General features: G+C 37.3%; 2 protein-coding genes across 6 annotated transcripts in view; one reads left to right on the top strand and one right to left on the bottom strand.

The window, feature by feature from the left end:
* Positions 1–9,440: 9,440 nt before the first annotated feature.
* ten1 (TEN1 subunit of CST complex) lies at positions 9,441–13,595 on the bottom strand. 2 transcript variants are annotated; one of them, XM_062033161.1, is made up of 3 exons: positions 13,411–13,595; positions 9,840–9,997; positions 9,441–9,765 (listed from the first exon to the last, which is right to left on the bottom strand). In XM_062033161.1, exons 1-3 carry the CDS (start codon positions 13,500–13,502, stop codon positions 9,635–9,637), a joined length of 381 nt encoding a protein of 126 aa, XP_061889145.1. In that variant the 5' UTR covers positions 13,503–13,595; the 3' UTR covers positions 9,441–9,634. The 2 variants fall into 2 exon arrangements, with proteins under 2 accessions (XP_061889145.1, XP_061889146.1); XM_062033162.1 differs by lacking the exon at positions 13,411–13,595 and adding an exon at positions 12,735–12,984.
* acox1 (acyl-CoA oxidase 1, palmitoyl) overlaps positions 13,027–26,351 on the top strand; it is a 33,188-nt gene continuing 19,863 nt past the window's right edge. The window contains exons 1-4 of one of the 4 annotated variants that reach the window (XM_062033157.1): positions 13,027–13,136; positions 13,345–13,460; positions 15,471–15,630; positions 23,935–24,095. In XM_062033157.1, coding sequence (XP_061889141.1) covers positions 13,352–13,460; positions 15,471–15,630; positions 23,935–24,095 — 430 coding nt within the window. In that variant the 5' untranslated portion in view covers positions 13,027–13,136; positions 13,345–13,351. Of the gene's footprint in view, positions 13,137–13,216; positions 13,461–13,643; positions 13,697–15,470; positions 15,631–17,344; positions 17,506–19,879; positions 20,041–23,934; positions 24,096–26,351 lie in introns of those variants that run through there. The other 3 variants (XM_062033160.1, XM_062033156.1, XM_062033158.1) reach the window with 3 other exon arrangements.

Here is a 26,351-nt window from a genome sequence, read left to right as displayed (position 1 = left end):
TCATCTCTCCAGCATTACACAAAGTGTCCAGTAGGATGCAGTGTGACATGTATCATCTCTCCAGCACTACACAAAGTGTCCAGCAGGATGCAGTGTGACATGTATCATCTCTCCAGCACTACACAAAGTGTCCAGCAGGATGTGGTGTGACGTCATCTCTCCAGCACTACACAAAGTGTCCAGCAGGATGCAGTGTGACATGTATCAATCAATCAATCAATGTTTATTTATATAGCCCTAAATCACAAGTGTCTCAAAGGGCTGTACAAGCCACAACGACATCATCTCTCCAGCACTACACAAAGTGTCCAGCAGTGCATCCTGGACAATATTCTTGACAAATTTGTGCTTTGTTTTGAAGATGTGATATTTGGTTTTACACTATATGAACAAAAATCTGAAAAGGAATTTTACCTTTGCAACCTCATTATACTATTGGCTAAGTTTTATATTCATAAATGTAAGTTTCTCAATACCCGACCTGTCTTGTGTGCCTTTAAAAAAGAGTTAGAAGTGTACATTAAGACACTCTCTACCTCTAGCAACCAGAAAGCTGTGAAGACGATTATGCTGTGTTCCAAATTTGAGTTGTTTACTGAAATTGAGTGAGCCTATGGCTTTGCACTTTGTAAATATTATATATATGTTTTTTTGCATTCTATTTTAGTTACTTTGAATTTATAACCCCCTGGCGCTGCTTTGTATTCTTTTTGTACTGTTTTGTACTACTTTTGTACTTATTTGATTGTTGAAATGTTGAAATGTATAAATAAAACTTATAAAAAAGAAAAAAAAAGAAAAAAAAAAGTGTCCAGCAGGATGCGGTGTGACATGTATCATCTCTCCAGCACTACACAAAGTGTCCAGCAGGATGCGGTGTGACATGTATCATCTCTCCAGCACTACACAAAGTGTCCAGCAGGATGCAGTGTGACGTCATCTCTCCAGCACTACACAAAGTGTCCAGCAGGATGCAGTGTGACATGTATCATCTCTCCAGCACTACACAAAGTGTCCAGCAGGATGCGGTGTGACATGTATCATCTCTCCAGCACTACACAAAGTGTCCAGCAGGATGCAGTGTGACATGTATCATCTCTCCAGCACTACAAAAAGTGTCCAGCAGGATGCAGTGTGACATGTATCATCTCTCCAGCACTACACAAAGTGTCCAGCAGGATGCGGTGTGACATGTATCATCTCTCCAGCACTACACAAAGTGTCCAGCAGGATGCAGTGTGACATGTATTATCTCTCCAGCACTACACAAAGTGTCCAGCAGGATGCGGTGTGACATGTATCATCTCTCCAGCACTACACAAAGTGTCCAGCAGGATGCAGTGTGACATGTATTATCTCTCCAGCACTACACAAAGTGTCCAGCAGGATGTGGTGTGACGTCATCTCTCCAGCACTACACAAAGTGTCCAGCAGGATGCAGTGTGACATGTATCATCTCTCCAGCACTACACAAAGTGTCCAGCAGGATGCGGTGTGACATGTATCATCTCTCCAGCACTACACAAAGTGTCCAGCAGGATGCAGTGTGACATGTATTATCTCTCCAGCACTACACAAAGTGTCCAGCAGGATGCGGTGTGACATGTATCATCTCTCCAGCACTACACAAAGTGTCCAGCAGGATGCAGTGTGACATGTATTATCTCTCCAGCACTACACAAAGTGTCCAGCAGGATGTGGTGTGACGTCATCTCTCCAGCACTACACAAAGTGTCCAGCAGGATGCAGTGTGACATGTATCATCTCTCCAGCACTACACAAAGTGTCCAGCAGGATGCAGTGTGACGTCATCTCTCCAGCACTACACAAAGTGTCCAGCAGGATGCAGTGTGACGTCATCTCTCCAGCACTACACAAAGTGTCCAGCAGGATGCAGTGTGACGTCATCTCTCCAGCACTACACAAAGTGTCCAGCAGGATGTAGTGTGACATGTATCATCTCTCCAGCACTACACAAAGTGTCCAGCAGGATGCAGTGTGACATGTATCATCTCTCCAGCACTACACAAAGTGTCCAGCAGGATGCAGTGTGACGTCATCTCTCCAGCACTACACAAAGTGTCCAGCAGGATGCAGTGTGACGTCATCTCTCCAGCACTACACAAAGTGTCCAGCAGGATGCAGTGTGACGTCATCTCTCCAGCACTACACAAAGTGTCCAGCAGGATGTAGTGTGACATGTATCATCTCTCCAGCACTACACAAAGTGTCCAGCAGGATGTAGTGTGACATGTATCATCTCTCCAGCACTACACAAAGTGTCCAGCAGGATGCAGTGTGACATGTATCATCTCTCCAGCACTACACAAAGTGTCCAGCAGGATGCAGTGTGACGTCATCTCTCCAGCACTACACAAAGTGTCCAGCAGGATGCAGTGTGACGTCATCTCTCCAGCACTACACAAAGTGTCCAGCAGGATGCAGTGTGACGTCATCTCTCCAGCACTACACAAAGTGTCCAGCAGGATGCAGTGTGACATGTATCATCTCTCCAGCACTACACAAAGTGTCCAGCAGGATGCAGTGTGACATGTATCATCTCTCCAGCACTACACAAAGTGTCCAGCAGGATGCAGTGTGACGTCATCTCTCCAGCACTACACAAAGTGTCCAGCAGGATGTAGTGTGACATGTATCATCTCTCCAGCACTACACAAAGTGTCCAGCAGGATGTAGTGTGACATGTATCATCTCTCCAGCACTACACAAAGTGTCCAGCAGGATGCAGTGTGACATGTATCATCTCTCCAGCACTACACAAAGTGTCCAGCAGGATGCAGTGTGACGTCATCTCTCCAGCACTACACAAAGTGTCCAGCAGGATGCAGTGTGACGTCATCTCTCCAGCACTACACAAAGTGTCCAGCAGGATGCAGTGTGACGTCATCTCTCCAGCACTACACAAAGTGTCCAGCAGGATGCAGTGTGACGTCATCTCTCCAGCACTACACAAAGTGTCCAGCAGGATGCAGTGTGACATGTATCATCTCTCCAGCACTACACAAAGTGTCCAGCAGGATGCAGTGTGACATGTATCATCTCTCCAGCACTACACAAAGTGTCCAGCAGGATGCAGTGTGACGTCATCTCTCCAGCACTACACAAAGTGTCCAGCAGTGCATCCTGGACAATATTCTTGACAAATTTGTGCTTTGTTTTGAAGATGTGATATTTGGTTTTACACTATATGAACAAAAATCTGAAAAGGAATTTTACCTTTGCAACCTCATTATACTATTGGCTAAGTTTTATATTCATAAATGTAAGTTTCTCAATACCCGACCTGTCGTTTGTGCCTTTAAAAAAGAGTTAGAAGTGTACATGAAGACACTCTCTACCTCTAGCAACCAGAAAGCTGTGAAGACGATTATGCTGTGTTCCAAATTTGAGTTGTTTACTGAAATTGAGTGAGCCTATGGCTTTGCACTTTGTAAATATTATACATATGTTTTTTTGCATTCTATTTTAGTTACTTTGAATTTATAAACCCCTGGCGCTGCTTTGTATTCTTTTTGTACTGTTTTGTACTACTTTTGTACTTATTTGATTGTTGAAATGTTGAAATGTATAAATAAAACTTAAAAAATAAAAAAAAATCTTTCATGTCACGTGACCACTACTCCTGTGGGTATCTTTCATGTCACGTGGCCACTACTTCCTGTATGTTTTCTATCTTTCATGTCACGTGACCACTACTTCCTGTATGTTTTCTATCTTTCATGCCACGTGACCACTACTTCCTGTGTGTTTTCTATCTTTCATGTCACGTGACCACTACTTCCTGTATGTTTTCTATCTTTCATGCCACGTGACCACTACTTCCTGTGGGTATCTTTCATGTCACGTGACCACTACTTCCTGTGGGTATCTTTCATGTCTTCCGGACACTTGACAAATTTGGCTTCGGCAATGTTTTCCGCAAAACAATCAAGACTTTGTACTGCAATGGCAATAGTTCAATAAAGCTCAAATCTGGCACATCCCCAAGATTCGAATTAAAACGTGGGATACGGCAAGGTTGTCCTATTTCTCCATATTTATTTTTGTTAGCCACCCAATTGCTATCGGTTCATATCAAATGTAGCTGTTTAAAGGGGATCTCTATATTAGACAGAGAAATAACTATCAGCCAACTGGCTGATGACACAACACTCTTTTTGAAGGACTCTTCTCCAATTCCTCTTGCCTTGGATGTGATTCATGTTTTTTCCTTGGCTTCTGGTCTCCGTCTGAATGTGAATAAGTGTGAACTAATGGCTGTGAAATGATGTCAAATTCCAGTTAAGGATAGTATTAATTACCTAGGAATACTCATCACTAAAAATCAGAGTTGTAGATCGGTCTTGAACTTTAATCCAATTGTAGAAACAACTAAGAAAAGATTGAACCAATGGCTACAGAGAGATTTATCCTTAAAAGGCACAACCTTGCTTTCCAAAGCAGAAGGTATCTCCAGGCTTACGTATGCAGCTATTTCTTTAGATGTTAACCAAAAAATATGTAAAACTATTGACAAAATACTTGTTGACTTTGTTTGGAAAAACAAAATTCATTATATTAAGAAATCGGTTATAATGAACAATTATAATCAGGGTGGTCTAAACTTTCTGGATTTCACTCCACTAAACAACACCTTCAAGATTAATTGGATACGACACTATTTGAAAGACCCTACCTCAATTTGGAACTTCATTTCTCATCATGTATTTTCTAACCTTGGAGGCCTAAAATGTTTGCTATTGTGTAACTACAGCATTGATAGGATTCCTGTTGCTCTTTCAAACTTCCACAAACAAGCCCTTCTGGCATGCTCTCTTATATACAAGCACCATTTCTCACCTACCAAATACTTCATTTGGAACAATAAAGATATATGTTACAAAAGGAAATCTATTTTCCTCAACAATTGGTTCAACAATGATATTATTTTAGTGAGTCAGCTTTTCAATAAGGAAGGTCAACTTCTTAATTACCAAGAATTTCTCAACCACTTTAAGGTCCCTGTAACTCCCAAACAATTTGCCATTGTATTTGATGCCATTCCAACAAGTGTTGTTATGTTGTACTCATCTCCTCTTTCTGCTGTAAAAATGGTGAATGATCCACTTGACACTCCTGTGGGGAAACTTTGCTTTGATCAGAAAAATAACAGAAAAATCCGCAGCTTATTCCAAAATGATTGTGTGTCTGTCTCCTACGTAATTGCGCTCTGGAATAATATTGTGAATGACATCTGCTGTGTCAAAACATGGTCCCTTCCTAACAGGTATTTACTTACCAACAAAGTCAAAGAGATATCTTTTAAAATCATTCCTGGTTATTACCCTGTAAAGACTGTGATGGTTAGATAGAAGAAGGACATTGATGTTACCTGCACCTTATGTAACATGCATGGTGCACCTTATGTTACCTGCACCTTATGTAACATGCATGGTGCACCTTATGTTACCTGCACCTTATGTAACATGCATGGTGCACCTTATGTTACCTGCACCTTATGTAACATGCATGGTGCACCTTATGTTACCTGCACCTTATGTAACATGCATGGTGCACCTTATGTTACCTGCACCTTATGTAACATGCATGGTGCACCTTATGTTACCTGCACCTTATGTAACATGCATGGTGCACCTTATGTTACCTGCACCTTATGTAACATGCATCCAGAGACTGTTTACCAGCTGTTTTGGACTTGTGAAAGCACTCCATCACTATGGCAGGCATCTGTCGCTTCATCCTGGACAATATTCTTGACAAATTTGTGCTTTGTTTTAAAGATGTGATATTTGGTTTTACACTATATGAACAAAAATCTGAAAAGGAATTTTACCTTTGCAACCTCATTATACTATTGGCTAAGTTTTATATTCATAAATGTAAGTTTCTCAATACCCGACCTGTCTTGTGTGCCTTTAAAAAAGAGTTAGAAGTGTACATGAAGACACTCTCTACCTCTAGCAACCAGAAAGCTGTGAAGACGATTATGCTGTGTTCCAAATTTGAGTTGTTTACTGAAATTGAGTGAGCCTATGGCTTTGCACTTTGTAAATATTATATATATGTTTTTTTGCATTCTATTTTAGTTACTTTGAATTTATAACCCCCTGGCGCTGCTTTGTATTCTTTTTGTACTGTTTTGTACTACTTTTGTACTTATTTGATTGTTGAAATGTATAAATAAAACTTTAAAAAAAAACAAAAAAAAAACTTCCCTCCCCCATTTACTTTTGGGGCTGCGTCCAGTAAAATCAGAAAGTTGCCGGGGGTCCTTAACCGGCACGCGACTGTCCAGTTTCGCGCCTGTACAAAAAAAAAACAATAATGTATTTCTTCAGATTGCAGCAGCTGTCAAAGACCAAGTATCCTTCCAGCGACGGCCAGTCAAAGCCGAAGTGCTATCGATCGCTGTCAATGACGTAAGAGGAAACATGACCCCGGAAGTAAATGGGGGGAGGGAAGGTTTTTGTAGGGGGAAGAAATTTGGCGTGACATGACCACTACTTCCTGTGGGTATCTTTCATGTCACGTGACCACTACTTCCTGTGGGTGAAAGTATGTTTGGTGTCAGGTGACCAGCAGGTAAAAGTATGTATGGTATGTGCATGAAGCAGAGTATGTATGTATGTATGTATGTATGTATGGTATGTGCATGAAGCAGAGTATGTATGTATGTATGTATGTATGGTATGTGCATGAAGCAGAGTATGTATGTATGTATGGTATGTGCATGAAGCAGAGTATGTATGTATGTATGTATGGTATGTGCGTGAAGCAGAGTATGTATGTATGTATGTATGTATGTATGGTATGTGCATGAAGCAGAGTATGTATGTATGTATGGTATGTGCATGAAGCAGAGTATGTATGTATGTATGGTATGTGCATGAAGCAGAGTATGTATGTATGTATGTATGGTATGTGCATGAAGCAGAGTATGTATGTATGTATGGTATGTGCATGAAGCAGAGTATGTATGTATGTATGGTATGTGCATGAAGCAGAGTATGTATGGTATGTATGTATGTATGGTATGTGCATGAAGCAGAGTATGTATGTATGTATGTATGTATGTATGGTATGTGCATGAAGCAGAGTATGTATGTATGTATGTATGTATGTATGGTATGTGCATGAAGCAGAGTATGTATGTAATGTATGTATGTATGGTATGTGCATGAAGCAGAGTATGTATGTATGTATGTATGTATGGTATGTGCATGAAGCAGAGTATGTATGTATGTATGGTATGTGCATGAAGCAGAGTATGTATGTATGTATGTATGTATGGTATGTGCATGAAGCAGAGTATGTATGTATGTATGGTATGTATGTATGGTATGTGCATGAAGCAGAGTATGTATGTATGTATGGTATGTGCATGAAGCAGAGTATGTATGTATGTATGGTATGTGCATGAAGCAGAGTATGTATGTATGTATGTATGGTATGTGCATGAAGCAGAGTATGTATGTATGTATGTATGTATGTATGGTATGTGCATGAAGCAGAGTATGTATGTATGTATGTATGGTATGTGCATGAAGCAGAGTATGTATGTATGTATGTATGGTATGTGCATGAAGCAGAGTATGTATGTATGTATGTATGTATGGTATGTGCATGAAGCAGAGTATGTATGTATGTATGTATGGTATGTGCATGAAGCAGAGTATGTATGTATGTATGTATGTATGGTATGTGCATGAAGCAGAGTATGTATGTAATGTATGTATGTATGGTATGTGCATGAAGCAGAGTATGTATGTATGTATGGTATGTGCATGAAGCAGAGTATGTATGTATGTATGTATGGTATGTGCATGAAGCAGAGTATGTATGTATGTATGTATGTATGGTATGTGCATGAAGCAGAGTATGTATGTAATGTATGTATGTATGGTATGTGCATGAAGCAGAGTATGTATGTATGTATGGTATGTGCATGAAGCAGAGTATGTATGTATGTATGTATGGTATGTGCATGAAGCAGAGTATGTATGTATGTATGTATGTATGTATGGTATGTGCATGAAGCAGAGTATGTATGTATGTATGTATGTATGGTATGTGCATGAAGCAGAGTATGTATGTAATGTATGTATGTATGGTATGTGCATGAAGCAGAGTATGTATGTATGTATGTATGTATGTATGGTATGTGCATGAAGCAGAGTATGTATGTATGTATGTATGTATGGTATGTGCATGAAGCAGAGTATGTATGTATGTATGGTATGTGCATGAAGCAGAGTATGTATGGTATGTATGTATGTATGGTATGTGCATGAAGCAGAGTATGTATGTATGTATGTATGGTATGTGCATGAAGCAGAGTATGTATGTATGTATGTATGTATGGTATGTGCATGAAGCAGAGTATGTATGTATGTATGTATGTATGTATGGTATGTGCATGAAGCAGAGTATGTATGGTATGTATGTATGGTATGTGCATGAAGCAGAGTATGTATGGTATGTATGTATGTATGGTATGTGCATGAAGCAGAGTATGTATGTATGTATGGTATGTGCATGAAGCAGAGTATGTATGTATGTATGTATGTATGTATGGTATGTGCATGAAGCAGAGTATGTATGTATGTATGTATGGTATGTGCATGAAGCAGAGTATGTATGTATGTATGTATGGTATGTGCATGAAGCAGAGTATGTATGGTATGTATGTATGTATGGTATGTGCATGAAGCAGAGTATGTATGGTATGTATGTATGTATGGTATGTGCATGAAGCAGAGTATGTATGGTATGTGCATGAAGCAGAGTATGTATGGTATGTATGGTATGTGCATGAAGCAGAGTATGCATGTATGTATGTATGGTATGTGCATGAAGCAGAGTATGTATGGTATGTATGTATGTATGGTATGTGCATGAAGCAGAGTATGTATGGTATGTGCATGAAGCAGAGTATGTATGGTATGTGCATGAAGCAGAGTATGTATGGTATGCATGTATGTATGGTATGTGCATGAAGCAGAGTGCTACAAGGACTTGATGTCATGTTTAATACTGTAAATGTGCTTTTTGTTCAACTCTTTCCCCACGCACTTCTTTATTTTGGCCGCTAGTCGGCAGTGTTTACTTTTTGCATCTGATATTGAGTCAATGCTATGTAGTGTAATAATGTTCATTGTTATTCATATTTACTTCACTAACTGCTTCTCTAATATCAATTTTACTATCATATTTGGACATATCTTATTTACTGATGCTGTCTCTCTGTCTTGTCCCCACAACTTCCCCCTCGGTCTTCCTTTTTTTATCTCTTCCTATCCCCTCCCGCTCCGGTCCAAACAACAAATAAATACATTGAATAAAGTCGACTACAAATAAGGCAAGAAGAGAAGTATCTTGTGTAAAGTCAAAGTGTAGAGCAGATCCCCGTAGAAAGAAGACTATTTGTCTATAAAATTGTTATAAGTACACCTCTGCATAACATTATATTGACATTTACAAGAAAGAAAACAAAAAAAGATCAACTTACAACAAATAATAACTATCAGTGTCACATCCAGATATTAGTATTTATGTATGAAATAGAAGAACTTGCTTGGCCATCCATGAAATGGCCTACAGGATATTTTGCAACTCAAGTTGCATTCTGTTGGCCCTCCCTTTCTTTAAAGAAGCTTCTCTGCTCCAAGATGGCTTTCTGGAGTCGAGGGATGTTTACACCATCCACGCAGTTGAGCACACGAGCCCGCACCATCATGTCAACCCCTGAGGACACAATTGAGGAAATATGGCTTTCATTCCACAATGAATTAAAAACAGCCAGGAAGTTCTTTCCATACCAGCAGCTGTTTCTGTCTCACCCACAACCAAATACTGGGCTCCAATTATGGGATGAAAGGGTTCCACAAGCGAGGTATTGATGACAACATGGTGGTCTTTGGAAGCATGCTGAGCTGTGAGTGTAGCCGTGGACTTGTCTTGCTCATAGCAGGTCAGTCTAGACACACACAAAAGATGACATTCTGATTACTGTCTACATCAGGGGTCACCAACGCGGTGCCCGCGGGCACCAGGTAGCCCGTAAGGACCAGATGAGTAGCCCGCTGGCCTGTTCGAAAAATAGCTCAAATAGCAGCACTTACCAGTGAGCTGCCTCTATTTTTAAAAATGTATTTATTTACTAGCAAGCTGGTCTCGCTTTGCTCGACATTTTTAATTCTAAGAGAGACAAAACTCAAATAGAATTTGAAAATCCAAGAAAATATTTGAAAGACTTGGTCTTCACTAACTGACAAAGAAACAGATAACAGATTTGGTGTCTAGTTTAAAGTGTGACATGATTTATTTAAACATTTGAGAGTTGACTTTTGTATTTTACATGAGTTATTATTTGTAAAAACATGGTGCAAAGTAATTCATGATTTGTTAAAAAATGTTAGTGGCTAGCTAGTTAAAATGGGATATTATTATTTCACAAGACTGTCTTAATAGTGATCATTGGAAATGTTCAATTTGAAAAATGTGCACTTAGAGAAAATATAAAAATAAAGTGTTGCATATTGATATTTATCTGTTTCTATATATATTTATTGTGAGAAATCATTTTCTGCCATTTTTAGGTTTTGTCGGGACTCCTGATGACGTTTTGAGACATCTCCTACAACTACAGCACCAAAATTGTGCTGCTGAAGCGAATCCGTTTTTTTGAATTTTTTGTAAGGGTCCCCCCTTACGACTTTTTTGCAAAATTTTTTTTTCGTAAAATATGCATTTTCTTCCATTTTCTTACATTTACGGGTTTTGTCGGGACTCCTGATGACGTTTTGAGACATCTCCTACAACAACAGCACCAGAATTGTGCTGCTGAAGCAAGTCTGTTTTTTGAATTTTTTTTTGTGAAAAAAAGTTTTCCCAAAAAAAGCATTTTCTGCCATTTTTAGATTTTGTCGGGACTCCTGATGACGTTTTGAGACATCTCCTACAACTACAGCACCAAAATTGTGCTGCTGAAGCGAATCCGTTTTTTTGAATTTTTTGTAAGGGTCCCCCCTTACGACTTTTTTGCAAAAATTTTTTTTCGTAAAATATGCATTTTCTTCCATTTTCTTACATTTACGGGTTTTGTCGGGACTCCTGATGACGTTTTGAGACATCTCCTACAACTACAGCACCAGAATTGTGCTGCTGAAGCAAGTCTGTTTTTTGAATTTTTTTTTGTGAAAAAAAGTTTTCCCAAAAAAAGCATTTTCTGCCATTTTTAGATTTTGTCGGGACTCCTGATGACGTTTTGAGACATCTCCTACAACTACAGCACCAAAATTGTGCTGCTGAAGCGAATCCGTTTTTTTGAATTTTTTGTAAGGGTCCCCCCTTACGACTTTTTTGCAAAAATTTTTTTTCGTAAAATATGCATTTTCTTCCATTTTCTTACATTTACGGGTTTTGTCGGGACTCCTGATGACGTTTTGAGACATCTCCTACAACTACAGCACCAGAATTGTGCTGCTGAAGCAAGTCTGTTTTTTGAATTTTTTTTTGTGAAAAAAAGTTTTCCCAAAAAAAGCATTTTCTGCCATTTTTAGATTTTGTCGGGACTCCTGATGACGTTTTGAGACATCTCCTACAACTACAGCACCAAAATTGTGCTGCTGAAGCGAATCCGTTTTTTTGAATTTTTTGTAAGGGTCCCCCCTTACGACTTTTTTGCACATTTTTTTTTTCGTAAAATATGCATTTTCTTACATTTTCTTACATTTACGGGTTTTGTCGGGACTCCTGATGACGTTTTGAGACATCCCCTACAACTACAGCACCAAAATTGTGCTGCTGAAGCAAATCCGTTTTTTTGAATTTTTTGTAAGGGTCCCGAATCACTGTCAAATGTACATCGTGTGGGGACATTTATTAACGCACTGCAGCCTCATAGACAGACACACACACACACATTCATAGAAACACCAATCAGTGTGTCCCCAGGTGCAGCCCACACCTCTCAGTTTATGGTTTGCGTAAAGCCTAACTTGTTATTTTCCTTCGTAATCTCTGCCTACTGAGCCTATGGTGCTGTGTTAAGTTATTGTGGCTCAATTTGCCTTCATTTTTTATGTTAATGTATTATTATTTAATATATATTATTGTTTTAGTTGCTTAAGAGATATTCCTGGCTCTGAATTTGCTCATTGCTATTTTTATGTTTTTGTGCATTATTTGTTGCCGTCATCATTAAACAAACAGTTTACTCATCAGTTACTCAGTACTTCAGTAGTTTTTTCACAACATAATTTTTACTTTTACTCAAGTAAATATTTGGGTGACTACTCCTTACTCTTACTTGAGTACAATTTCTGGCTACTCTACCCACCTCTGCAAGTACTAAGTAATATGACCCTGCGGTACACCATTGCAAAATTACCACACTTTTTTTTTTAGCATGCTAACAGTTGACTTGTGTCATGTACCATGTTATATGACTGTAAGTGTGAAATGAGCTAAAAAAAAAAAAGTTGCTAAAAAGTTAGCATAAGTCAAGTACTAAGTAATATGATATACAGGTTGCAAAATTAGCACAACAAAAAGTTAGCATGCTAAAGTTAGCATGCTAGCTAACAGTTGTGTCACGTACCATGTTCTATGTTATATGACTGCAGGTGGGAAATGAGCTAAACAAAAAAAACACACAAGAAGAAGAAAAAGATGTGTGGATTCCTAGAAATACTTTGAAGTTGCGAGCCCACCTGCCAAATGTACGCACCGACTCTCCTTCTTGCACCGCACACTGCAGCTCCCAGGGCAAGTAATAGGCCGCCACAGCAGGAAGCATGACTCAGCACAAACAACATGAATACAAACATACAAACAACAACATGAATACAACAAAACAAACAGTCACATGTACTGTTTAGTAACATGAAACATGCCCCTGTTCCGGGTTTATGTCACGTGACCTGATGTCGTCACCCGCCTGTGTCCGTGAAGGTAAGCTCGAATCCTTTTACTGACTCGTGTTCGTATGAGTGACTCACTCAATTGAAGTCGGTTGTAACTTAAGGGACTCGAGTCACTAGTCGTCACCAAGTGCGTGCACTCGGAATTTTGCACGTGTATGGTTCACGAAGTTTCCTGCCATCACTTAAATGGTAAGGATTGTTATTTAGCTAGCCCGAGTGCGACTTATTGGGAGACGAGTACCCGTGATTCCCGAGTCAGTATAAACATTTACTCGTTCATGAATTGCACACTTCCTGTGTCCAAGAGCGAAGGAGATAAATGACACAACTCACACGCTGCCCTCGAATTATTATCATTCTTCTTTTTTTTTAAAACTATTTCACGTCGCTTTTTCAGGTCAGACATGAATCCAGACATACAAGCAGAGCGACAAAAGGCCACATTTGACGTGGAGAAACTCACCCACATTTTAAATGGAGGCCCAGAAAAGACCAGAAGAAGACGAGAAATCGGTAAGATCTTTCTTTTTTCACATGACGGCTTATTCTTCTCATTTTCCCGCTTTAACGAGGAGTTTAGTCACTGAATACTGGCCAAAAGTAACATTCAACAGGCAATCACTGTATACTGGCTAAACGTATTATTGAACAGGCAATCACTGAATACTGTCTAAAAGTAATATTTGAACAGGCAATCCAAGGACACCTAAGGCGGCTAATGCTAGCTAGCAGCTCGCTAGACAAAACTGGTATGTCTATATTGTCTTTTGATGAAATATAATGCTTCACTTAACGAGACGATCCGAGTCATCTGGAACATAAAGGCTGTACATTCGAATTATCTGACATGCTTGTAGGAAAAGAGCGTATGAATCATTTTGAACTTGGAATCTTTTTGTCAAAATGTAAACAGACGATGCCAGTTGTTAGTTTCAACTTCCCAGGTTATTCTATTGTATTTATATTCTATCATGGAATGTAAAGTGTTATCTCTAAAGTATTTGAGAGAAAACTAAAAGAAAATACGCCACAAAAACACACAATTATTGTAGGGCAATACCTCTCAAAAAGTGGGGGCGCCATGATATGTGTGGGGGATGCGTGAGAGGCAATAGTGTAGTAACGTATATCTTGACACATACAGATAAATACATAAACATTCAGTTCAGGGAGGGGGAGTGAGAGGCAATAGCTAGTAGTGCATATCTTGACACAAATAATTACATAAACATTTAGTTCTAGGAGGGGGCGTGAGAGGCAATAGCGTACTAGCGTATATCTTGACACATACAGATAAATACATGAACATTCAGTTCAGGGAGGGGGCGTGAGAGGCAATAGCGTAGTAGCGTATATCTTGACACATACAGATAAATACATGAACATTCAGTTCAGGGAGGGGGCGTGAGAGGCAATAGCGTAGTAGCGTATATCTTGAAACATACAGATAAATACATGAACATTCAGTTCAGGGAGGGGGCGTGAGAGGCAATAGCGTAGTAGCGTATATCTTGACACATACAGATAAATACTTAAACATTCAGTTCCGGGAGGGGGCGTGAGAGGCAATAGTGTAATAGCCTATATATCTTGACACATACAGATAAATACATAAACATTCAGTTCGGGGAGGGGGCGTGAGAGGCAATAGCGTAGTAGCGTATATCTTGACACATACAGATAAATACTTAAACATTCAGTTCCGGGAGGGGGCGTGAGAGGCAATAGTGTAATAGCCTATATATCTTGACACATACAGATAAATACATAAACATTCAGTTCCGGGAGGGGGCGTGAGAGGCAATAGTGTAATAGCCTATATATCTTGACACATACAGATAAATACATAAACATTCAGTTCGGGGAGGGGGCGTGAGAGGCAATAGTGTAATAGCCTATATATCTTGACACATACAGATAAATACATGAACATTCAGTTCAGGGAGGGGGCGTGAGAGGCAATAGTGTAATAGCCTATATATCTTGACACATGCAGATAAATAAATACACATTCAGTTCAGGGAGGCATGAACAAATTATTTCCCCCTAGATAAATGTAACTGTGAGCATGTTCCAAACAGCCCCTTTTAAGCAGTGCTTCTTTAAGCACTCCTCAAGGGTGGTGTGGGGTACGAGGTGGAGGGGTCGTGAGAGGCAATAGCGTAAAAGCATCTTTAGTGTTCGTAAACAACTATCTTGACGTGTTCAGATAAAAAAAATCAACTTCAGGGGAAGCGTGAAAAAAATGATGTCCCCTAGGGGGGGCGTGAGAGGAAATCATTGAGAACAAATGACATAGGGTGTGATTACTTTTCAAACCCTACAGTAATTGTCAACCAACAAAAACTATTGGCCACAGACCGATTTAGTTTTGGGTTTAAGTATACGTGCTGTGCAATTTTTGTCCTTTGAGTTCATGTCCTGAACATCGTTCTCCATTGTGAGAAAATAGATCTTGCTTGACAATGGTGTCTAATTTTCAAATCCTAATGCCCACCCTCCCCTTTTGTTTTTCCACTGCAGAGTCCTTGGTCATAAACGACCCAGACTTTAAAGAGGAGGACCCAAACTTTCTCTCCCGCAGCGAGCGCTATGACCAAGCTGTTAGAAAAAGTGCCCAAATGATCCTGAAGATGAGAGAGTTTGGCATCGCAGACCCAGAGGAGATCTACTATTACAAAAGGTAAATAATAAAGTGAAGCAACACGTCACACAACTCTTACTTTTCTTTTTTTTACAAAAGCAATGCACAGACCCGTAATAATTGAAAGACCAATGAAATGGTCTTATAGGAAAATGTTCAATTGGTGTCCAATAAATTATACATTTAGCTTTAAAGAAGAAATGCACCTGTTTGGAATTTTTCCTATAATTCCCCATCTTTATGTAAGACAAATGCATTCTAACTCGTAAATAAACACGAGCAAAAGTCAGCTAACAATGGAGCCTATAAAATGCTGTAAACACCCAAAAGCCTCCATCAGTGTTTTATATATACATTGTAAGTATATATGTCATGTAGTAACATTCATAATAACATGTAATATATACATGATGTAAGTATATATGTCATGTATTAACATTTATAATAACATGTAATATATACATGATGTAAGTATATATGTCATGTAGTAACATTCATAATAACATGTAATATATACATGATGTAAGTATATATGTCATGTAGTAACATTCATAATAACATGTAATATATACATGATGTAAGTATATATGTCATGTAGTAACATTCATAATAACATGTAATATATACATGATGTAAGTATATATGTCATGTATTAACATTTATAATAACATGTAATATATACATGATGTAAGTATACAAGTCATGTAGTAACATTCATAATAACATGTAATATATACATGATGTAAGTATATATGTCATGTAGTAACATTCATAATAACATGTAATATATACATGATGTAAGTACCCCTGCAATATAATAACATGTCACTACATGACATATATACTTACATCATGTATATATGACATGTTATTATGAATGTTACTACATGACATATATACTTACATCATGTATATATTACATGTTATTATGAATGTTACTACATGACATATATACTTACATCATGTATATATTACATGTTATTATGAATGTTACTACATGACATATATACTTACATCATGTATATATTACATGTTATTATGAATGTTACTACATGACATATATACTTACATCATGTATATATTACATGTTATTATGAATGTTACTACATCACATATATACTTACATCATGTATATATTACATGTTATTATGAATGTTACTACATGACATATATACTTACATCATGTATATATTACATGTTATTATGAATGTTACTACATCACATATATACTTACAGTGTGTCTATAAAACCTTGATTACATTTTTTGGATGTTTTTTGTGAGCTTTACAGGCGGAATAAAGCGAATCCCATTGTTAGCTGACTTTTGATAGCATTTATTTGCAAGTTAGAATGCAATAAAAAGAGAAACATCTGGTCTTACATAAGGATTTGAATGATACCCAATATAAATAAAAAAGTGCAGTTCCTGGAGTAAAATTCTCAACATTTTGTGTATTTGTAAAAAGGTGAAAACTTGTATTTTGTGCACTGCAGAACAATTACTATGCATAGGCATGTTCCCTGTTAGAGTTCAGTCTGCTCCTCAGGGCAATGTGGAAGGTCTGTTATGCAAAATGGACTTCACACCGATGCCGTAACAGTAATACTGTCCCTCCAGTCCAGGAACATGGACTTGAGTGACTATGTTTAAGTATATAGTAGAACTGCAGTCTAACTGAATACCTGTAGTAGTGATCATTTAGAACAGAACTACACTAATACCTTGTTGATCCTATATCTTCCTTTCACCTAGCATGTTTCGGGGCAACTTTTACGAGCCTATACAACTACACTTTGACATGTTCCTCCCAACCCTGTATGGCCTTTGTGACCCTGAGCAGTCCAAGAAATGGTTACCAATAGCGCAGTCCTACCAGGCCATTGGCACGTACGCTCAAACTGAGCTGGGTCACGGTCAGTCAAAAAAAAAACAACCTTGTATGTGTATTTGACGTTAGAAAACGGGCCCATTAAAAGTGCAAATGTCACTTACTTGTACATGTTTGACAGACGTTAGAGGTTACTTGTGGTTTTATGTTTGAAGTATGAAGCTGCTTTACAAACCTATCTTTATACAAATTGCTGTTTACAATAGTAGGCCATCTCATGTTACTCACTGAGCTTGTATATATATATATATATATATATATATATATATATATATATATATATATATATATATATATATATATATATATATATATATATATATATATATATATATATATATATATATATATATATATATATATATATATATATATATATATATATATATATATATATATATATATACCATTTTATTTTTCTGTTGCAGTCTCCGGTGGGAAAAATGTGCACACCCCTGGTGTATATCAGTGGTCCCCAACCACCGGGCCGCACAAGAAATAAAAAAAATATTGATTTTGAATTTTTTTTTTTGTTTAAATTTATTTATTAAATCAACATAAAAAACACAATATATACATTATATATCAATATAAATCAATACAGTCTGCAGGGATATGTGATACAGTCCATAAGCACACATGATTGTATTTCTTTATGACAAAAAATAAAAATAAATAAAACAATTACCATAAACCCCACCCCCTCGGTCTGTGGGACACATTTTCAAGCGTTGACCGGTCCGCAGCTACAAAAAGGTTGGGGACCACTGGTGTAGATGATTTCAAACGGAATTAAAAAAAAATGTTAATGAAAAGAAGTAGGGATGTTCGATAATGGCTTTTTGCCGATATCCGATATTCCAATATTGTCCAACTCTTTAATTACAGATACAGATATCAACCGATACCGATATCAACCGATATATGCAGTCGTGGAATTAACACATTATTATGCCTAATTTGGACAACCAGGTATGGTGAAGATAAGGTACTTTTTTTAAAAATTAGTAAAATAAGATAAATAAATTAAAAACATTTTCTTGAATAAAAAAGAAAGTACAACAATATAAAAACAGTTACATAGAAACTAGTAATGAATGAAAATTAGTAAAATTAACTGTTAAAGGTTAGTACTATTAGTGGACCAGCAGCACGCACAATCATGTGTGCTTACGGACTGTATCCCTTGCAGACTGTATTGATATATATTGATATATAATGTAGGAACCAGAATATTAATAACAGAAAGAAACAACCCTTTTGTGTGAATGAGTGTAAATGGGGGAGGGAGGTTTTTTGGGTTGGTGCACTAATTGTAAGTGTATCTTGTGTTTTTTATGTTGATTTAATAAAAAAAACAAAAACAAAAAAAAAACGATACCGATATTAAAAAAACCGATACCGATAATTTCCGATATTACATTTTAACGCTTATATCGGCCGATATCGGACATCTCTAAAAAGAAGGAATTTGTAAAAAAAAAAACAACGCAGAATTTAAAAAAAAATGAAGGGAATTAATGGGGCCCTACCAATAACAACATCCCTATTGCTGAACATGGAGGTGGAAACATTCTGCCTTGGGGCTGTTTCTCTGCTAAGAATCCCTCCTGAGATTTGTGCAACCCTTACCCTACACTGTGTGCTTGCCAACAAGAGTTTCTTTGCTCTACGATCTAATAAATCAAATACAAATGAACGTACATAACGCTTAAATAGTTTTTACTCTCTGTTAAAGTGGAACTGCCCTTTATTGGATTTTGTCTATCATTCACAATCTCTATGGAAGAGAAGAGCAATAACTTATGTTTTTCTTTTTTTATGCATTCTAATTTGTGAAATGCAGCTAGTATGAGTAAACCTTGTTCAGTAAGTGATTGTTTTATATTTGGCTAAGCACTTAGCAATACTGCTACATAATGCTTAGTATTTCACTAAAGCTGGATCTGTTTAGCACACAGTTTCTAAAACTTATAGCTTGTCCTCCTTATATTCAAGCTCAAAAATATAAGGTTCTGGATCACCATTTGTCCAAAAGTTTGATACACAAAATAAATAAAAAAGTGCAGTTCCTGCATAAAAATTCTCAATGTTTTGTGTATTTGTAAAAAGGTGAAAACTTGTATTTTGTGCACTGCAGAACAATTACTATGCATAGGCATGTTCCCTGTTAGAGTTCAGTCTGCTCCTCAGGGCAATGTGGAAGGTCTGTTATGCAAAATGGACTTCACACCGATGCCGTAACAGTAATACTGTCCCTCCAGTCCAGGAACATGGACTTGAATGACTATGTTTAAGTATATAGTAGAACTGCAGTCTAACAGAATACCTGTAGTAGTGATCATTTAGAACAGAACTACACTAATACCTTGTTGATCCTATATCTTCCTTTCACCTAGCATGTTTCGGGGCAACTTTCACGAGGCTATGGGACTACACTTTGTCATGTTCCTCCCAACCCTGTATGGCCTTTGTGACCCTGAGCAGTCCAAGAAATGGTTACCAATAGCGCAGTCCTACCAGGCCATTGGCACGTACGCTCAAACTGAGCTGGGTCACGGTCAGTCAAAAAACAACCTTGTATGTGTATTTGACGTTAGAAAACAGGCCCATTAAAAGTGCAAATGTCACTTACTTGTACATGTTTGACAGACGTTAGAGGTTACTTGTGGTTTTATGTTTGAAGTATGAAGCTGCTTTACAAACCTATCTTTATACAAATTGCTTAGTTTACAATAGTAGGCCATCTCATGTTACTCACTGACTAAAGATGTAAAATAAACATCTCCATGTTGTTTCTAAAACTAACCGAATGTAGTACAAACAACTACAGTCCTTTTTTGATTTGGTATCCACCCCTTTTCTCTACCGGTTATTAAGGGTGTACAAAAAAATAGTTTCACATCTGAATCGCGACTCTTACTCATCTCGAGTCTAAATCGATTCATCATTTATAAAAATCGATTTAAAAAAATTTTGTTTTTGTTTGAGTCAATGTTTAAAAATACGTTTTTAGGCCATTTCCATGCAACTGGAAGTTGTTTTTCGAACCTGTTACCTGTTTGGAAAAAGTTTCATTATATTTATTAGACCAGTGTTTTTCAACCTTTTTTGAGCCAAGACGCATTTTTTTCTTTGAAAAAATCCAGAGGCACACCACCAGCAGACATCATTAAAAAATGAAACCCAGTAGACAATATAAAGTCGTTGTCGCAATTGTTGGATATGACTTTAAAGCATAACCAAGCATGCATCACTATAGCTCTTGTCTCAAAGTAGGTGTACTGTCACCACCTGTCACATCACACCCTGACTTATTTAGAGTTTATTGCTGTTTTCCTGTGTGTAGTGTTTTACTTCTTGTCTTGCGCTCTTATTTTGGTGGCTTTTCCTGGTTTGTTGGTATTTTCCTGTAGCAGTTTCATGTCTTCCTTTGAGCGATATTCCCCGCATCTACTTTGTTTTAGCAATCAAGAATATTTCAGTTGATTTTATCCTTCTTTGTAGGGACATTGTTGATTGTCATGTCGTGTTCGGATGTACTTTGTGGACGCCGTCTTTGCTCCACACGCTGTAAGTCTTTGCTGTCGTCCAGCATTCTGTTTTTGTTTACTTTGCAGCCAGTTCAGTTTTAGTTTCGTTTTGCATAGCCTTCCCTAAGCTTCAATGCATTTTCTTAGGGGCACTCGCCTTTTGTTTATTTTTGGTTTAAGTGTTAAATACCTTTTTACCTACACGCTGCCTCCCGCACGACAAACCATGTTCCCGACATCTACAAAGCTGCTACCTACTGATATGGAAGAGTATTACACGGTTACTTTGCCAAGCTCTAGACAGCACCAACACTCAACAACAGCACATCTGCGGATTATAATTACTAGTTTGCAAAAAGTATTTATAACCCAATTAGGTGAAATATCATAATCTCCCACCGCACATCAGACTGTATCTCACGGCACACTAGTGTGCTGCGGCACAGTGGTTGAAAAACACTATTAGACCAAATGATACAATTTGAGAATCGGTTTGAATCGAGAATTGATTCTGAATTGAATTGTCACCCCAGGAATCGGAATGGGCTCGATATGTTAGGTGTCACATCCCTGCCGCTTAACCTCATCAGTCAGGGTAAGCTGGAGCTCTCACCCCTGCTGACTTGGGGTGAGAAGCGGGCTGATGGCCAGCCAATCGCAGGGCACATATTTATTCACACTCACATGCATACCTATAAACAATTTACGCTCTTCAATTATCCTAACATGCATATTTTGGAATGTGGGAGGAAGCCGTAGAAAAGCCAGGCGCACACGGGGAGAACATTCAACATCCACACAGAGATGTCCAAACGGAGACTTGAACATGCTAACCACTCGGATACCAGTTTTATCAAGTCATGTACAGCATTTACTGTACCCTGGCAAGCAAACTTCTACAGTATCTCCTTTAACCTGCTTCTCCATTAATATTTCCATGGACAAATCATTTGAACGTCCTTAGCTAGCGTTATTTGCTTCCATATGGTGCAAAGTCGCAGTACTACACTCCAACTGCTTCTCCATTTCTTTCTTTAATTCTATGAATGTCATCACTGTCCGGGACACTCACTTCCTTTTCTTCCAATAGTTGAAAAAACAAAGTCACGTGGAACTCTAGCTAGAAGCTAATGCTAGGGAGTCAAAGCGGATGTGTTTGGGAGGATTCAGCGGTGTTTGCTACGCCAACTAGTGGTGGGGAGGCTGCTAACTCCAATTTTTGCTGGCAATTTAAAGCATAGCAATTAGCCGAGAGAGCTGGTATCTCATAAAAGTTGGGGTACTCGTTAGTTGACATACTGTACAAGTGTGTCTATATGGAGTGAAATAACTGAAGTCAACAAAAATGTTTTTACTCACGCCAACAATTGGCAAGTAAAAACACAATTTTCCGCAAATAAAAAAACAATTTGCAAGTATAAAAAATGTTTAATTCAAGTTAAAACTTTTGGCAGTAATATTCCACCCTGCTAGATCCACACTTGCACTTTTATACTTGCAAATTGTTTTTTTACTTGTAGAAAATATTTTGTTGTTGTTGTTTTTTATTGTACTTCAAAGACTAAAGGAAAGGCTCCATTGACAATTATTACTACTAGGCATTTTTGTCCATGTAGACAATTGTTTTTTATACTTGAAATCGTTTTTCTTACTTCTAAAAAATGTTTTTTTAACTTTCAAATCGTTTTTTTTTATTGTTTTTCAATGACTAAAGGAAAGGCTCTATCGACATTGATTACTACTAGGCATTTTTGTCCATGTAGAAAATTGTTTATACTTGCAAATTATTTTTTAAATGTAGAAAATTGTTTTTATGCTTGCACATTTTTTTTTTACTTGTAGAAAATTTTGTTTATACTTGCGAATTGTTTTTTTACTTGTAGAAAATTGTTTTTATACTTGCACATTTTTTTTTACTTGTAGAAAATTGTGTTTATACTTGTGAATTGCTTTTTTACTTGTAGAAAATTGTGTTTATACTTGCAAATCTCTTTTTTAATTGTCCTTCAAAGACTAAAAGAAAGGCTAAGCATGCAAATCGTTTTTTATTTGCAGAAAATATTTTGGTTATTTGCGAATCGTTGGGCATGAGTAAAAACACTTTTGTCATTTTACTCCAGATGTGTATAATAATAATAATAATACCTGGGATTTATATAGCGCTTTTCTAAGTACCCAAAGTCGCTTTACATGTTAAAAACCCATCATTCATTCACACCTGGTGGTGGCAAGCTACTTTCGTAGCCACAGCTGCCCTGGGGTATAAGTGCATTTTTGTGCACAATGAACATGTCCGTGATGATAATGATAACCCTGATCATTTTGGTCACCATAACCATGAAATGAAATGTTCATATGGTTGCGTCCGTACAGTATGCAGGCTACGGTATAGATTAGTGAGAGGTTGCGTTGTCTCTTGTAACTCAGTATCCTCTTGTAATCAGATAGGCTGTGAGAGAGAAAGTAGGTCATGCCAGTTATTGTCTCTTGCCTTTCTGGTCCCGAGCCAAGCAAATGGCCTCCAGTTGGTACTTGTTCTGCACTGAACCACAGCAGAAACTTGAGCTAATGTCTTTGCTCATTTATTGCATTGGAGACTAAACTCCCAGCCTTCTGGGGCTTGCTTTCTGTAACATACAACCACATGAATTAATTGGGCTGTGCTTTCATTAAGAGCAAATGTTCATGTGTCAAATTATGCACAAATGATTGTAGCAGCTTTCTTAATATGCATGACAAGCTGTTTTACTGACGTGGGCTCACTCTTCTTCCTTCTTTGCTTCTTCTCTCCTCCATCATCCATGATTCCATCCACTCTCCTTAATTTGTGTTAATGTGTCTCGTCCCCCTGCCCGTGCCTTTTGCTTGGCATGATCATCTGGTGTCCTTTCCCATGGGCTCCTGTCCTCCTTGTGGTTTAGCTGCGTGCACCCGGGCAGGCCCGAGCCCTTTGACCTGCATCTGGGAATGTTCCTGCCCACACTGCTCAACCAGGCCACCCCTGAACAAATGGACCGCTACTTCATGCCCGCCTGGAACCTAGAGATCATCGGCACCTACGCTCAGACTGAGATGGGCCACGGTAAAATACTGAAGAGTGGGGTCCAATAAGTGTGGACCGTTCAACCATCAACATTCCTAGTAATTACTGGAGAGGGATCGCACAATATTTTGATTGATTGAATCCATTTTTCCATGAACTATTTTAAGCTCTGTCAAACATTTACAAGGTGCACTGGTACTATTCTTCAAAGAGGCCCTCGGGCCATGAGCAGTGATTTGAATAACACACATGTACCTATAAAACCGATCCCTGCACAGGACAATAATATATCATTTGCTTATTTACTTACTGAATTGGCAACTCTTGTGGGCTTTTTTTCTAACGAGATGTGTGTGATTGATGCTAATTATAATAAGTTTTCAAAAATGTGGCAGAGTGGGCCTCCCCTCAGAGGACACGATACTACTCCCTAGTCCCTGAAAACATATTGTGGCATTTTCCCTGACTGCTAAAGGGGAGCTGCGCTTTTTGGGGAATTTTGCCTATAATTCACAATCCTTATAGGAGACAAGATTACATATATCTTTTTTTTTAATTCATTCTAACTAAATAAACAAAAAGTCTGCTTACAGTGGAGTAAATTAGAGCCATGACGTCACTGCGTCTGTTGCGTTTATTCCGACCATAAAACCCAATAAGTGACCAACCGTTCTAGATTATAAATCATGCCTCTCACCTTGATAGTAAAATGATGTGGACATAAACTGAGAAGTTTGTCAACTTTGACAGCCAAATTAGACTTGGAGATGGCGAAAAAGAGCCATGAAAGATGCTGGTTTGTGTCCACCTTTTTTTTTTAACCCTTCGCGAGTATTGTGAGTCATTCTTCATTTAAACATTAATATATCAACATCCTAACAGTCGGCATCCCAGTGAGAGCAGACATTGTACAGTAAGTGAGGTTTTATTATGTTGTTTGGCTCTCGTTAAGTCTGTACGAGTTCTAGAAAGTTTTGTAGTTGAAGGAGAAAGTGAATGTTGCGATGTGTCTATGACATTATTGTGCCGATGTATGCTTAAAATGAGCAAAATACGTAAATATTACATATCATGAATGTGCCTGTTACTACATGACATGTATACTTCCATCATGTATATATTACATTTTATTATGAATGTTACTACATGACATATATACTTACATCATGTATATATTACATGTTATTATGAATGTTACTACATGACATGTATACTTCCATCATGTATATATTACATGTTATTATGAATGTTACTACATGACATATATACTTCCATCATGTATATATTACATGTTATTATGAATGTTACTACATGACATATATACTTACATCATGTATATATGACATGTTATTATGAATGTTACTACATGACATATACTTACATCATGTATATATTACATGTTATTATGAATGTTACTACATGACATATATACTTCCATCATGTATATATTACATGTTATTATGAATGTTACTACATGACATGTATACTTACATCATGTATATGTTACATGTTATTATGAATGTTACTACATGACATATATACTTACATCATGTATATATTACATGTTATTATGAATGTTACTACATGACATATATACTTCCATCATGTATATATTACATTTTATTATGAATGTTACTACATGACATATATACTTACATCATGTATATATTACATGTTATTATGAATGTTACTACATGACATATATACTTACATCATGTATATATTACATGTTATTATGAATGTTACTACATGACTATATATACTTACATCATGTATATATTACATGTTATTATGAATGTTACTACATGACATATATACTTACATCATGTATATATTACATGTTATTATGAATGTTACTACATGACATATACTTACATCATGTATATATTACATGTTATTATGAATGTTACTACATGACATATATACTTACATCATGTATATATTACATGTTATTATGAATGTTACTACATGACATATATACTTACATCATGTATATATTACATGTTATTATGAATGTTACTACATGACATATATACTTACATCATGTATATATTACATGTTATTATGAATGTTACTACATGACATATATACTTACATCATGTATATATTACATGTTATTATGAATGTTACTACATGACATATATACTTACATCATGTATATATTACATGTTCTTATGAATGTTACTACATGACATATATACTTACATCATGTATATATTACATGTTATTATGAATGTTACTACATGACATATATACTTACATCATGTATATATTACATGTTATTATGAATGTTAC

Source organism: Entelurus aequoreus, linkage group LG22, assembly GCF_033978785.1.
Source record: "Entelurus aequoreus isolate RoL-2023_Sb linkage group LG22, RoL_Eaeq_v1.1, whole genome shotgun sequence".
Lineage (NCBI taxonomy): Eukaryota > Metazoa > Chordata > Actinopteri > Syngnathiformes > Syngnathidae > Entelurus > Entelurus aequoreus.
The sequence above is the reverse complement of the archived record's forward strand: the minus strand, read 5'-3'. Positions and strand labels throughout refer to the sequence as shown.

Bases quoted from the DNA above. Each gene is read 5' to 3' on its own strand.
- ten1 (XM_062033161.1), bottom strand. From the start codon at position 13,502: ATGAGAAGAATAAGCCGTCATGTGAAAAAAGAAAGATCTTACCGATTT. The intron at 9,998-13,410 runs GTGAGTTTCTCC...GTGTGTGTCTAG, and splicing joins GGCCTCCATTTAAAATGTGG to ACTGACCTGCTATGAGCAAG. The intron at 9,766-9,839 runs GTATGGAAAGAA...TTGTGTCCTCAG, and splicing joins TGAGACAGAAACAGCTGCTG to GGGTTGACATGATGGTGCGG.